At 37.2% G+C, this 15,542-nt stretch overlaps 2 protein-coding genes across 2 annotated transcripts in view; one reads left to right on the top strand and one right to left on the bottom strand.

The window, feature by feature from the left end:
* LOC136882431 (zinc finger protein) overlaps window positions 1–15,542 on the bottom strand; it is a 358,684-nt gene that overhangs the window by 168,382 nt on the left and 174,760 nt on the right. The window lies entirely within an intron of this gene.
* LOC136882321 (zinc finger protein 570-like) overlaps window positions 1–15,542 on the top strand; it is a 235,667-nt gene that overhangs the window by 217,414 nt on the left and 2,711 nt on the right. The window contains exon 7 of the mRNA XM_068229551.1: window positions 2,202–2,245. Within this exon, the coding sequence (XP_068085652.1) occupies window positions 2,202–2,245 (44 nt within the window). The remainder of the gene's footprint in view (window positions 1–2,201; window positions 2,246–15,542) is intronic.

Below are 15,542 nucleotides of genomic sequence, written 5' to 3'. Positions count from 1 at the left end.
CTTCAACTTATTTTGCTATTTTTGATCCCCCCGAGACTTGCCATGATTGTCTTTACGTGTTTTCTGGGGTTACGTATTTGTTCTACTTTAATTTTATTGCAGATTTGTTTCTCATTGATCTTATATTCTTGTATGTCTGCCAATTTTTATGGTCTGTTTGGAAACCAAGGGCAGTGTAGAGCCTGTTATGTTTTCTGCTCAGTTTGATTGGTTCGTTTTGTATGTGTACAAGTGTGGAGACTTATTTTTTGTATGCGTGGGCATTCCATATTTTGCTCGATTCCGACACCCATTGGTGTTTTCTTGCTCGTCCACTCTGTACTATTCATGTCCACTCTTGGTGCGTGGTATGGATGTGTACTGATAATGAGAGTTTTGAATGCGTGATACGTTGTTACTGGTGTGGTGTATGTTTTCCCTATTGCCCTGTTTCTTTGTTTTACCAGACCGGATTCACGAGCAAATTGATTGTTTTGATTATACTTGTAAACTATTATGACATGCTTTACTGGCTTGTCCCTCTGCCTTACGTTTCTGTGTTTCGGTCTCTGTGTGTGTTCATCTGAATTAGTTTGATATCTGGACGTACATTGGTTTTTTTAGGTGTCAGATTTCCAGTATCTTTGTTATTTCATTCTTGTTTCTGGCTTCCCCACCCATTCTCTTATTTTATTTTTGGCTCTGCTAACTTTTAACTTCATTTGTGTATTTTGAAGGTAACCATGAAAATATTTTATTTGTTATTTTTTTCTCCATGTTCGTATTCTATGTATACTTCCTTGCCTCGCCCACCTGCCCTCACCTTACTTCTTATTTGTGCCGAAGGATAATAATTTTTGGGAGGGGGGGGGGGCGAATTGTTGTTGCCGCAAAAATGGGAGGTAATGTGGTAAAAAGGAGGAAGACACTTTGATTCGTGGTCACTTCAGGGACTCAAAATATAAAAGAGTAATACTCTAATACCCTCTTGTAATAGCCTTTTTCTGCATAAGTGGTGGTGGTGGTGATTATTGTTTTAAGAGGAAGTACAACTAGGCAACCATCCTCTATATAACACTAATCAGAGGGAAAAATGGAAGGGGTCCGACACTTCGAAAAATGAAGATATCGGCCAAAGGAAGGCAAGGGCCACGAAGGGCGTGAAAATGAAAGACTCCCTAGCCCTCGCAAACCTAATAGCGTCGGGGTCGGAAAAGAACAAGAGTTGACCAAGAGAAGTCGGATAGGACAGACGAAAGTGAGGAGCCCGACACAAGCAAGTGGAAGAAATGCCAGGACTCAGCTAACGGCCCCGCGGTCGCCAACCCACGCTCCAAAGTTCAGAGCCCCTGGGGCTTTTCTGCATAAGAGAGGCGACTTCTTAATTCGGTGTCATTTTTATTTCATTCTGATGATAGTGAAAAAAAAGAAAAGAAGGAAAGACAGAGAGAACCTGGCGTGGCTCAACCATACATATTCTGATGTACCTGTATGTTATACGTAAGTAACGTACCCCATTGTATTCTTTTCTTCTCTATTATGAGGGTAAGACAATTTTTATTATGTGTTTCCTTTTCATTTGGATAAACCCCCTGTTATTTAAGAGTATCACTGTCTTAAGGTATGTGTATCAATTTTAGTGTTGCTCCCTATACTTGGTCTATTGGTATCGGAAGCCAAGTTCAGCTACTGACTCTTTCATGTCAGTTTCAATCACGATCTGCTTTTATCCTCCCTCTGCGTCACTTTGCTATTCTATTTAATGTGGGGGTGAAGAAGTGACTAAACACCGGTTGAACATTGTTGATGTAATGGAAGATTGTGCTCAACTTAGACATTGTTTAGGTAGACATTGTCTAAGAATTAACACTTGTATCGTTTCTGCAGTCAGCCCGTAATCTTCAAGTTTCTTTTAAGACTGATAATATTATTAATGTTCATTAACAGGGGTCAATCCCACATCAGTCCTATTGTAAATATTACCAGGCCACTTTTATTTTTCCCACCCTGTATTGCTTGATCCTTTTCCTATTTCTTTGTGTATTACATTTTTATTTGTTCATTTCCAGTTCTTATATTTTTAAGTTGAAAGATAAATTAATACTTTTTTCTTGTGCACACATGATACTTATTTTCAGCTTTGTCTTTATTTATATATTTTTATTCCTGTTACTTCTTTACTATACTTTTGTTAATTTCCTTTCCATATTTCTTATTTATAGCCTTCTGTCTACATTAAGGACGAAATAGTCAAAGAAGAAAACAAGTAAGTACAGTTTAGCTTAGTTATGTTTTGCACGTTTAACCCTATACAATATGGAATTTGTCATTTATCTATCCATCAGCTGCCTCTGTGGATGAAAGTTAGTGTTTCTGTCTCTAGTTACAGACATCTGAGTTCAAACCAGGCGCAGCTAGTTGGATTATTGAAGGGTGGGAATGAAGTTCATTCGGCACTGCATGTTGTACTGTGTCAGCAAGTAAAAACTCTCTGGTGACACACTTGGTGTTTACCTGACAAAATTCATTAAAACACAAACGTAGATGCCCAAGAGAGATTCGGTATACTCTGATGTCTAGTAGGCCTTTGTTAAAATTGACTAGCTTCAGGTAGCATCAGATGAGGCTGCCTGCGCATGGTAGCTGAGGCCATAGATAGCCTTCAATAGGAGAGGATTTGTCAGAGTATATGTAAATTATTTCAGACTGAATAAAACTATACTGTTGCTACTTACTAGGTGTGGTTGTCCCACTGCTATTACTCTTGATTACCTTCACAGAATATTCTTTAAAAGCTGTTGAGCACCAGCCATTAATGATGAAATTGGAGAGCATACCTCTTATATTTGCTATTCCCAAGGTTCGAAGTGATAAACTCACACACATGGGCAGTATACACAAATATTGATTAAGACAGTTATAGTTTGTGATCACATTCCCACAATAATTGAGGATTATATTTTGGGGAGTACGTTAAGTTTTATTCATTACAGTATTCAAAAGCATAAGACACAGGACTTCCATTATCCTGCTCCTCATTTTCTACAGAAGCTGCAGTATTCAAGGATTCAACATACGTAAATGAATGATTTCAGGTCCTCTGAAAGTTTTCTGGACTGAGTACTTCCTAGCCTCATTATTATTATTCTTCTTCATATTTTTTCTTCCTCCCAAGTATTGAACAAATACTTGAGGTGCCTAGTATCAAACATGGACAAAAGCCATTTTGTTAATTTTTCAGTAGGGCCACATTTTTGTTTCTCTATGTTAAACCCCCGTTACATGTGTGAAAATTTTTGTGTGTCATATTTCTAGCCCTATGAAAAAAAATCATGGTCGACACTTAGGAATTTCAGTCTAAGTCAATGTAAAACAGGTTCAGATATGACGATGTCCATTTCTGAAACCAAGATTGGCTTTTGTCCATTTTTGATACAAACATCCATGTAATTGTCCACTTTTGAAATGAACTATCCCAATATTGGGAAAAAATGTTGCAGGATGACACGGAAGTAAACTTCCATTTTAAAAGAAATATAATTAAAATATGAAAGAAATAAGGCTATTGTTATATTTTGTTATCATTTTTAACATTCATTTCAGTACTTGCTTCACTGTATTTTTGGGCAAATAACCTCTGGTTCACCACAAGGGTCTTCAAAACAATCACATTCATAAATAATAATTAACAGCTTGTTCATTTTTACTAAATATGTTCTTATTGATGACTTCGACATACCACTTAAGAGAGGCATTCCTTTCCAATCTTTTCCAAAGTGCTTTCCTAGTAATTTGTCAACAACTTTAAGTTTCTGTGGGTTTACATTCATGCCAATATCAGTAGGTAAATGATTCATCAACATTAGACTTACCTGTCATGCTTTCGTGATCTTATGCTCAATACCTGTTTCCAATTAGTAGCCTACCTCACCTTTAACTACAACATTGCCTCTTTTCGTGCTCCTGAGTACAATTCTTTTACACTGTGAAAACATGAAATGAAGTTGACTAGCAGATTTCAGATAAATCTGTGCATGTTCTTTCTAGTTCAGTTGTTCTAAGGTTTGTCCAATCACTTTCACTGTGCCGTATATTTTGAACACCTCAAGATATTCATCAGGACTTACTATGGTCGTCATCTTCTTAAGGTCTTTCTCAGTGAGTCCAAAAATCCTATCTGGAGGCAAATGTGAGTGTCCAGTAACTGGAACTACCAGTTTTTACTTGTCAACAGAGGATGGTGCATACGTTGTAATCCACTTTGCACACATCGCCAACATATTAATGTTTTTATTTTGGCCAGCACAGCCATCAGCAATCAACTTGACTGAAGTGAAGCCTTGTAAATCATTAGATCGTAACTCATTGACAACCGCTGATGCTATTTCGTTTGATGATTTCTTTCCATCATCCTGCAGGCACGTATAAACAGACACATTGTCAGGGCGCAGTTTGCTTTGAGATGTGCCTATTACAACAGATAGATTGCAACAGTAGAGTTGTCTGGACTAATAAGCCGATTGATCACTTAATTTTGGCAAAACGAGGTTCTTTTGTCAATCCTAGGACATTAAAGAACAGTCCTCCTTTTCCCTTAAGATGTCGATAAAAATTCTCTGGTCACCATGACAGTTTGATGTCACTTGCAGCAATATGATTGGCTGAAACGGTCATGTCCGTTTTTTATATATATAAACTACATTTGGAGGTGTCCGGTTATGAAAGAAACTGCATATTTCTATGTTAAAAATTACATAGAAATATTTGTTTATGAAAAACACGGACCACTAATTCAGAGAGAGCATTACCGGGCGAGTGGCCATGGCGTAGAGGCGCGCGGCTGTGAGCTTGCATCCGGGAGATAGTAGGTTCGAATCCCACTATCGGCAGCCCTGAAAATGGTTTTCCGTGGTTTCCCATTTTCACACCAGGCAAATGCTGGGGCTGTACCTTAATTAAGGCCACGGCCGCTTCCTTCCAACTCCTAGGCCTTTCCTGTCCCATCGTCGCCATAAAGCCTATCTGTGTCGGTGCGACGTAAAGCCCCTAGGAAAAAGAAAAAAGAGAGAGAGCATTAAAAATGCTATAAGGATCAATCCTTAACTCATTTTTGATATAGGTGTCGCATGTCCATGTTTGATATTAGGCACCTCAACAGATACTCTAGTAATGCTGTGTTATTGAGATATTTGTACTTCAGTCAACTTCAACACTTCAGACACTCGTATAAACTTCCTCTAGGAATATTTCCTCAGCTTCAATTTTTAATTTCACACCTGCGCTAATAAATATTTTTCTTCCTCTTATACTTAAACAAAATAATACTTCAGTTAGTAATGTACCTATATTGTTCTAATTTGTCTCCTTCTTCACTCTCCTAATCATCAATCTCATAACCAAACTCAGATCTCATTTCATTTCTCTCATCCATCATCATGGCAACACATTTACATTGTTTCCCTACGAACTATAATCTATATATATAAAGCAGAATGTCAGCCTGTACCTTATACAAATCCATACCATTCCACCAATTTGAACCAAATTTTGTATAGTTAACTTTTAGGACCCCGCAGGTAACCCCATCTGCAAGAAATTTTTAACACCCCTCTCCATTCCCTAGATTTAGGTCATTTGGCACATTAACATAAGCTAATTCATTCCGGCGACATGCTTGTAATCCAAAGCGCTCGTATACCAAAGCAAGTTTTCCCATGAGAAACAATTGAAACGTGGATGATTCATCCATAACACAAATATATTTATTCGCATACCATTTCTGAAACAAAATATAACTTAAAACAAATTAAATTGCACTTTACTTTACAACAGAATCATTGTTGGTGTGAGGGAGATGTGAGATGACATAGGAAGAATTACTGTGTAGCACGAATTTCACTAGGAGAATCACTGCTATCTGTTGGTTCAATGGAATTGTTTCCTTTTCGTGCAAATTTAATGAGGAACCTGACCGATGACTGTGTCTTTTGCCTCGTTTTGAGGATTTCATGAAAATATGACCTTGCATTGTCATTGAACTGGTTCATCGTTCGTACTACTACAGCCTTATTCAGGTGGTGTTTTTCTACAAAATTGTGCACCATTTCCCACAATTTGCACTTCTCCCGAATCTCAGTTGAAGTGAGAGATTCCATTGACTTTTCTTCCTCCTCTTCCCCACGCGAGATCTCCTCCATAACCTCCTCCTGCGATTCGCGATGCAGTTCCATCAGTTTATTGGTGGACAGTTCCTGGCTATTTTCTTCCACCAGCTCTCGAATATCCACGTTATTCACCTCCAACACCATAGTCTTCTTTAAAGACACAATTTCATCGACAATCGGTAGCTCATTTTCACCAACAGTCCCCTCAAAGTCTCGCCCAAGAACACAGTCAGGCCACTGCTTTCCACAAGCGGAAGTGAGAGTTCCCTTAGTGAGTCCATCCCCGGCTTCATCGATGATCTTCAGGCAGTTCACGATGGGGAAATGATTTCTCCCAAGCTCTCCAAGTGTAAGGTTTGTTCCTTCGGTCACTTCAAAGCATCGCCGAAGTAGTGCTTTGATGTATAGCTTCTTGAAGTTTGAAATGACTTGCTGATACATAGGCTGGAGTAGTGTTAGGAGGAAGGAACTTAACAAACTTGAATTCCTCCAGTAAGGCCTCAAGGCCTAGAGGATAAGCAGGAGCATTAAGGTATTTCTTCCCTACAGGAACAAATACCTCATTCCTCCATTCAATAAAGGCACAGGGGAGGAGAAAACATAGGCCCACGTGATGCTCGTACAGCGGAACCTCACTCGCTTATCAAGTTACAACTTATTTAAAATGTTTGCTTGTCTTGCAAAACACTCATAGACCGAGTTACTCACATTCCGAGGTTTCACTGTATAGGCAAAATATTCAATTTGTCGTACAAGGACAAGACAAAGTTCATTTTAAGCCTCAAAATGCCTAAAACCAACCCTTTTGGAAATATTGCCATCACATACCCTGCTCTAGGAATCGGATGAAGAAATGACCAGCAGTAACCATGGCAATGTCTGCTCAAGGATTCTGCAGTAGATTACAGGCCTGGTGTGGAAAAATAATTACATGGGTAAGACACCCCTAGCACACCTGGCGGAGGGAATGATACTAAAATTTATTGAAAATGATTATTATTGCTGTTGAATCCACAGTTTTTGGGGTCGCGTAGAAGAATACTGACACTCTGGATAGCATTTAGTTGAAGGTCAAACCCCATCACAGCTCTCAACCAAACTCGGTATGGATATGAGCTACTATTTCAAAAAGATACTTTAGTGGTAAGACACCCCTAGCACCCCTGGCAGAGGGGATGATACTAAAATTTATCGAAAATGATGATTATTGCTGTTGAATCCATAGTTTTGCGGGGTCACTGAGATGAATAGTAACACTCCAGATGTCGTTTTAGTCCAAGTTCAGCACCCATTGGCATGGTGATTTAGAAGGGGGATAAATAAAATGCCCAAATTCACTGAGATTAATGTTGTTTACACAGTTTTAGGTGTCGCTTGGCTGATTGGTGGCAGTTCCAGGGATAGATAGAATTGTGTACATCATATCTGTAATGCGAGACATAAATACATTACGTTATAACTTATTTTTATTATTGTTTGGAAGGATCAACTACTTCTCAGACAATCTGAGCTGCCACAAGAAAATACTTTGAGGCAAAACAAAATAATTTGAAGCTAAAATGTAAAATTATACACACAACAATATTTCTATATTTACGAAAGAATTCATAAACAGTCAGTCAATGTTACAATTAAGAAAACTTAAAAAGAACCACTTGAATCAAGTAATACAAATTCTAAAAGTAAAAGGTGTGAAAGAAAATTACAAAAATTGTAGATGTACGTGTGTACAATATCTTCCAGAATAGCTCTCAACCAAACTTCATACAAATACGAATTACTATCTCCAAAAGATACTGGATCAGTTTCATGTCTGTATTGATACTTGGTATACACAATTACAAAGATGGGTACCTTCCACCTAATCAATACTTTATTATATCTTGTTATTATACAGTACCAGTTTCGACCTTCACAGGGGTCATCTTCAGCTAGTCATGAGATCTAAAGTTACCAAGTCTAATGAATGTCATATGACAGGCGTGATGATATTAAAATATACAATGATATTAAGTGTCCCCTAGTTTTTAAAAACAAGCGTCGATGTTTATGTGACATGTTTATGCTACTTAAAATTCTGGTGTACTGTTCGTGAGTAACACGTAATTTGTTCAGATACAATTTCTATAACTTAAAATGCTCACAGTATTCTTGAGGTACACTTTGGAGTTTAATTAATGTTGGTAAAGCGTTGCGTACATTCACAGGTATGTTTGTACCAAGCATTCTAGAATATTCAATGATGTGGATTGTTCATCTTGTGCATTCATGCAGTTCTTATGTTGAATGATTTACATCGAAATATTGTAGCGTGTTATTAGTTTCTTTAATACTAATCTCATTATATGATATTATATGATAAGAAACATTGACGCTTGTTTCAAAAACCAGAGGACACTTAGTGTCATTGTATATTTTAATATCATCACTCATATCATATGACATTCTTCATTAGACTTACAAATTATATATTCACTTTAGATCTTATGACCAGGTGAAGGTCGAAACCGGTACTGCATTGTAACAAGATATAATAAAGTATTGATTGGGTAGAAGGTACCCGTCTTTGTAATTGTGAACATACTGGAAGAGTAAAACACCTTGTACCAAACCTATGGGAGGGGATGACGAACAAGAATAAGTGAAAACTACCGATATTAGCGTTGAATCCATTGTTTCCGTGGTCGCTGAGTGGTATGGGGGCACTATGGATGCCGTACCTGTTCAGCTGCGTAGGCATGGCGAAAAGTGGTGTTTTAGAAAATGTCCAAACTTACCAACATTACTTTGATTAATTAGAAAGAAAATAATCTATACAACTTGAAATTATATACAAGATGCACACTTACCTCGGTAGAAGTAAGTCCTTCTCCGCACATCGGGGCCAATAATGAGTAAGTAATACGATTTTATTACATTACGTTATATTTATTTCATCTTCCATTTCACGTTACTTACACTTATATTATTTTTTATTTTTTCATTTTATTTCAGATCAAAATTATATCCATTACCACACAGAACTTTACCATCACGGCCCCGATCTGACTTTAAATTCTGAAGCACTTAAATTTTATTATATCATCTAAGGAATGCTTATTAAGTTTTAACAAATCTTCTACCTAGAGATACACATCAAGTGTGCTATTTACAACAAATGATAATTTAAGATTTTATAAGCAAAACTGGTATTTCCCAAGAACATCAACAAGAGAAATATGGACAATTTAACTGTTTTATCTGTCTTATGACTTGCAATTTTAACAAAAGTTTGAAGATCTTATTTTAAATGTCAAAAAGTTTTAATGTGTCCTTCCAATTTTAATAATATTTATTTCTGATATATTAATGTTAATTTATTATTAGCTGATGATGTCCCTTAGGGGACGAAACATGTACTAGATATAATAAATTATATATTTTATTGAATAGGCAGACCACTTAATTACAATATTTAAGTTTATCTTGAATATTCATTGATTGATTATAGTCAATACGGGATTAGTATTACTTGAAATGAAGCTGTTACAGCTTATCACTTGTAATATGCTTCTTATGAATTGCCATTTGGAAAATCTAAAGTCATGGATAATTATATGTAGAACATGTGCTTAACCCTCTTGGAGCCAGGAGCCGATGTGATCGGCCGCTCACTAGCAGCTGGAAGAGGCCAGAGCTCCGCCTGCACTCTACTACTGTAAAGTGCCAGGCCGTTTTTAGTAGAATTACGTGCATTTTAACATTCGCGTATATCTACCGGTGTATGTCAAATACCGGCAAGAAATTTTCTACACGTCGACTACATAAAATAAACAACTGATTTAGAGTGATATAAATAATTAAAAAGTATTATTGTTGATATTATGGTTGTCGATAACGTTTACTTTTAGGAAGAGAAAAACATTTTTGCACTTTCTCTCTCAATATCTACTTTGAAAATATCATCTACGATACAAAAGAATATACGACTAAATGCAGAATTTATTTCCAAATATAATTCTATAAAATAATTATTTTGAACGCGAAAAATAAAAATATAAAAAATTAAAATTCAAACGTATGTCCCTAATGAAAATAAGACAATTTTACTCACCGATAACATTCATGTATATATCGATGTATGGCAAACACTTAAGATAAATTTTATATATGTGGTGTAGATTGTATAAAAATAGTTCTGAGTTATTAAAAAGTAAAAAAATAATAGTTGAGATTATAGTTTTTATTTTATCGGAAATCCCCTTTTCTAGTTTTCTGTTTCAGTATCTATTTTTAAAAACATCTTACAATACAGTACAATACAATATGCGTAATTAAAACATCTATGGCACTAAAGCCCTGATGGGCCTTGGTCTACTAAGCGACCGCTGCTCAGTCCGAAGACCTGCAGTTTACGAGGTGACGCATGGTCAGTGAGACGAATTCTCTCGTTCATTATTCATGGTTTTCTAGACCAAGGTAGCTCTCTTAGCCTAAGATCTCTCCTCGATTGTCATCACTTAGTTTGAGTGGACCTCGAACCAACACTCAGACCCAAGTAAAAACCGTTCACCTGTCCGGGAATCGAACCCATGACCTCCGAGTGAGAGGCAGGCACACTACACTTGACCCGTGGGGACCGGCATTTACGTAATGATAGAAAATTCATTTATGAACAGAATAATTGCTCTGAACGAGAAAAAGAAAAACAAAAAATGCAAACACAAATTTACTATGTCACTAGTAAAAAAGAAGGAAAATGACAAAATAAATTTACTCACCGAAAATTTTTGATAAGAAGACTCGTCACCGCTATATAATGTTGTTCAAAGTTTGAGATCACTGTTGAAGCACTTAAGGTTATTTACACTAACACTAATCACTTATCACTAACACTAATAGGAACAATAGAAAGCGTAACGCAACGTCATATAAAATCTCTGTTTTTTGTTCAAGTAGAAGTTTAAATATATTTTGTTTATTTAGGGCATTTATGAAGAGCTGCACATTTAGTATGCAGGCCTTTATCGCACTTGATGCACACAGTTCGCGACCTCTTTCTCTGTTGCGGAGAGCTACATACAACGCACCGTCTTTCTAATGTACCTGACAAAAGTTTTACGCCACACACGGGAATATTCGTGATAATCTTTTGTCTATTCTCAAACCATTCAGTACTCAGAGATTCAATTATACTGGAGTAGAACTGGAGCCTAGTCATTTTCTTTCCGTTACAGTTTTCTAAATACATCAAATAAGCATTTAAGACCATTCTCGAAATTATATTGAATGCAACTTTTTTCCAGAATTTCAAAGTTCTACGTTCATCTAAATAAAAATACACCATCATGTCATTTGTATCAATGCCACCCATATAACGATTATAGTCTAAGATCACGTTAGGTTTCTTCTTGGGTTGATTAATGTTTCTAGCAGTTGCAGGCACTTCTGTTTCTATTGCAGCTCCGCGTGTACTTATAAGCACCACCTGATTTTTCTGAGATTTTTTCTGTTTGGATCCCACTAGTAAAATTGGCCCCTGTCTGAAATATTTATTACAAACTAATTTAAATGGCTTTTTCACAGCATCTGGTAGTCCCTTCCTGTTTCTTCGTATAGTGCCGGTAATAAATGTTCCAAGTGAGTATAAATGTTTTGCAAGGGGGATTGACGTAAAATAATTATCTGCGTAAACGTGAAAACCTTTCATAAAATAATTCCCTAGGGACATGAGTTTGGTCACTACAGTGTAGGCCAGTCCATTAATTCTGATTTCGTTTCTGTCTTCAGTGGATCTTGCTCCTCGGTAGGTATAAAAACCAACACAATACTTACTAACTGCATCACACAACATCCAAAATTTTATCCCCCACTTGTGATGGTGCTTATTCGGCATGTATTGGAGTAGTTGTGTATGGCATTTAGTTCCAACTAAACTTTCGTCTATGGAAAGTTGCTGATGGGGAGTATAATGATGTCTAAATAGCCTATTAGCATGATCTACAAGAGGCTGGAATCGAGCACAGGGATCGTAGTTTGGAGAGCCAGGAGGAGAAAGCTTACTGTTGTCAACTAAATGAAAAAATTTCAAAATAAGCTGAAACCTATTCCTTGAGAACATTTCACCAAACCAAGGGGTAATGAAATGGTCTACAGTACTCCAGTACGAAACAATGGTAGGTTTTCTTATTAGTCCCATATTCATGATGACAGCTATGAACGCCCTTATTTCGTCAATTGTAGTGCGTCTCCAACATCGAGAGCGGGAATTAGGTGACAGTTCATTACAAGTAAGGAGTTGGTCAGCATAGCGATTGGTCTCGGTGACTATAAGGTTTAGCAGAGAAAAAGTGAAAAATAAATTGAAGTATGATATGGGCGGAGTATCAGGCGCAGGGGCATGTTTAGGTCCAGGAAGTTCCATGAACGAAACAGGAGACTGAGGGACGTTGTCAGGTTCATTGGGAGAAATTTCCACAAAATGTTCTCCAGAGACATCATCATCATCATCATCTTCGTCATCACTAGTTTCATCAACAACAGTATTCACAGTAGCCTTACTGCCATTAGAAACAAATAAACGCCTCTTCTTTAGCTGTGGTGATCCCGGGGGCGTGTCTGGTATAATTTCATCACTACTCTCTGAACTAAATTCACTATCGCTATCCGATAAATCATCCGCGTTCACTTCGCATTGTTCCAAATATTCCATTAATTTATCGTCATCAATACCTGCTGAAAATATATCACGTGAACTACTTGCCATTCTGCTGTCAAGAATCCACTCACTGCAAGGAGCAATCTTGTACTGACCGGTTAGCGGTATTTCTAAACACAGGAAACAACTCTTGTGAAAGCTAGAACACCCTCTTAGAAATTCCAAAGCAAGGTCAGGCACACAATATCTTGTAGCCCATTTACTACAGGTTGTCACAAAAGTATGCACGTCACTATAGACTGCCAAAAAAGTATGTATATCACAGAATTTTCAGCCGGCCGATGTAATCGGCTCTGGCAACTTCCGCACGGATATTTAAAGGCCGATCTCATCGGCTCTGGCAATTTAAAGGGCGGGCGCTCGCAGTACCGCCTGGCTCCAAGAGAGTTAAGCATCTGGGAAGAATTAGAATTGAACAACTCCATTTCATTGGCTTGATACAATTCCAAAATATTCTCAAGGACAGAATTCTGATTGTCAGTCATTCAAAATTGAAAACTATTGAAGGAACATAGAACAAATATTCATATTCAGCAGGAAGTAGACATATTCATGTTTCTCAAATTAATTAGATTAGAATAAAATAACATACATTATAAATTTATGTGGAATATTTTCTGTCTGCAAGCTTCTGTGAATAAACTAGCACATTCACAAAATCTATATATATGCACACCTCTTTATGATAAAAACGTTAAACACCAAGTCTAACTGTCATCACCAGGTGAGTTTGCCATGCAGTTAGGGTCACCTGGCTGTGAGCTTGCATCCGGGAGGTAGTGGGTTGGAATCCCACTGTCGGCAGCCCTGAAGATTGTTTTCCGTGCTTTCCCATTTTTACACCAGGCAAATGTTGGGGCTGTACCTTAATTAAGGCCATGGATGCTTCCTTCCAACTCCTAGGCCTTTACTGTCCCATTGTCGCAATAAGACCTACCTCTGTTGGTGCGACGTAAAGGCATAAAAAATAAATGTCATCACCCACTTCTGTTCCTTTTATTCTACCTGGCAGGGTCTGTTATTGTCCTAAATAACCTATCCCCCTCCATTTTCCCGATATGGCCACACCACAGAAGATGGTTTATATCTGTGGAATTTCCACTTGGCCTTTATCTCCTAATTTTGAATACTTTTCTGATATTGTTCCTCATCCCTTAGCAGTCATTCTTCATCATTTCTTATGCGTTACATTTAATATGAAAAAATACATCCAGAATTCTCACCTTACCTTATTTTCACTCCACCGTAGAGCAACGGAAAGATAGCCATTTTGATAATGGAGAAGAGATTGAACTTCCAAGTTGATGAGCATTAGCTCTCTTATTTTAACAGCAGATGATATCCTGATATCCTGTATGTGCCAGCTTTTCCTAATGGCTACATCATTGTTCCTTCTATCTAGCTTGAGACGCTGTCAACCTTAATGGAGTAAGGTACCATCTTGAATATGCAACTGTAGTTGTTGAATGATAGTTTCCAGAATTTTCATAGATATTTAAAATTGATTTGAACTTACAGCAACCTTGATAACAGTACTCAGATATTTTATTTGCATTTTTAGGAACCATGTTTATATGACTTAACACATTTAATTGGTTTTACCTTGTTGAACAACAAGATGTCAAAATACAGCCTGTAAAACTAAATCTGTTAAAATACTCTTTGTCTCCATGGCAAACTGTAAGTGCCAAAGAAACTTTTTAAATTATAAATATGCATGTTAATATTTAGTTTATTAAAAACCATACCTTTTCTATCCAGGTTAATGGATAACCAGGCAGATATTTTTAGAATATGCATGTTCCTCATCTTAGTGGAGTAGGTGTAAAGATAGAAAAAATGCGTACCAAAAATGACACCCAACAAAGACTGACTCCAATGGGGATGTGTATGTATGTGATACAAACAGTGCAAAACAAAACGTTCTTGAATCCAAGAAGAGGTTGTGAGAAAATTTGGATAATAAACTGGGAGGGCTAGGTCAAGCAGCAGCAAAACTTTTCTGGACAGTAATAAAAAATCTTAGAGAGAGAGAGGGGTTAAGGAAATGAATAGTTTTTGGTAAATCCGGTAAACTCTTAATAGATCCCGGGGAATCATTGGACAAGTGGAAAGAATATTTTGAAAATCATTTCAAAGTAAAAGGAAATCTTTCTGTGACGTTTAAATAAGTGAGCTCATGGGGAGGAGGACAATGATGTTGGTGAAATCATGCTTTTGGAAGTGGAGAGGATGGTAAACAAATTCATTGTCATCAAGGTGCAGGAATAAATTCAAATAGACTTGAAATGTATAATATAGTGGAAGGCAGGGATGAAATTGCTTCATAGAGATATGGGATTAGCATGGGATTGTGGAAAGGTACTTTCTGATTGGACAGAACCAGTAATTGCACCTAGTTATAAGCAAGGGAGCAGGAAGGATTGCAACAACTATTGAGGTATCTTACTGATCAGTATACTCGGCAAGGTGTTCAGTGCGAGCAGTGGCCAAGAGTACTGTAAGTTTGATAAAGACCAGTGTGATTTCAGACCACAGAGGGCCTGTCAGGAATGAACTTGATGGATGACTTATTAATTATCTTTGGTGTTGTGGTCATGTGAGGTGAATGGAGGAGGATAGGTAGGTTACCTAGGAGAATAATGGATTCTTTCAATGAGGGTAAGAGAAGTAGATTGAGATGAAGATTACAATTGTCGGAC

The sequence above is a fragment of the Anabrus simplex genome, chromosome 10, assembly GCF_040414725.1.
Source record: "Anabrus simplex isolate iqAnaSimp1 chromosome 10, ASM4041472v1, whole genome shotgun sequence".
NCBI lineage: Eukaryota > Metazoa > Arthropoda > Insecta > Orthoptera > Tettigoniidae > Anabrus > Anabrus simplex.
This window is presented reverse-complemented; position numbering and strand designations above follow the sequence as displayed.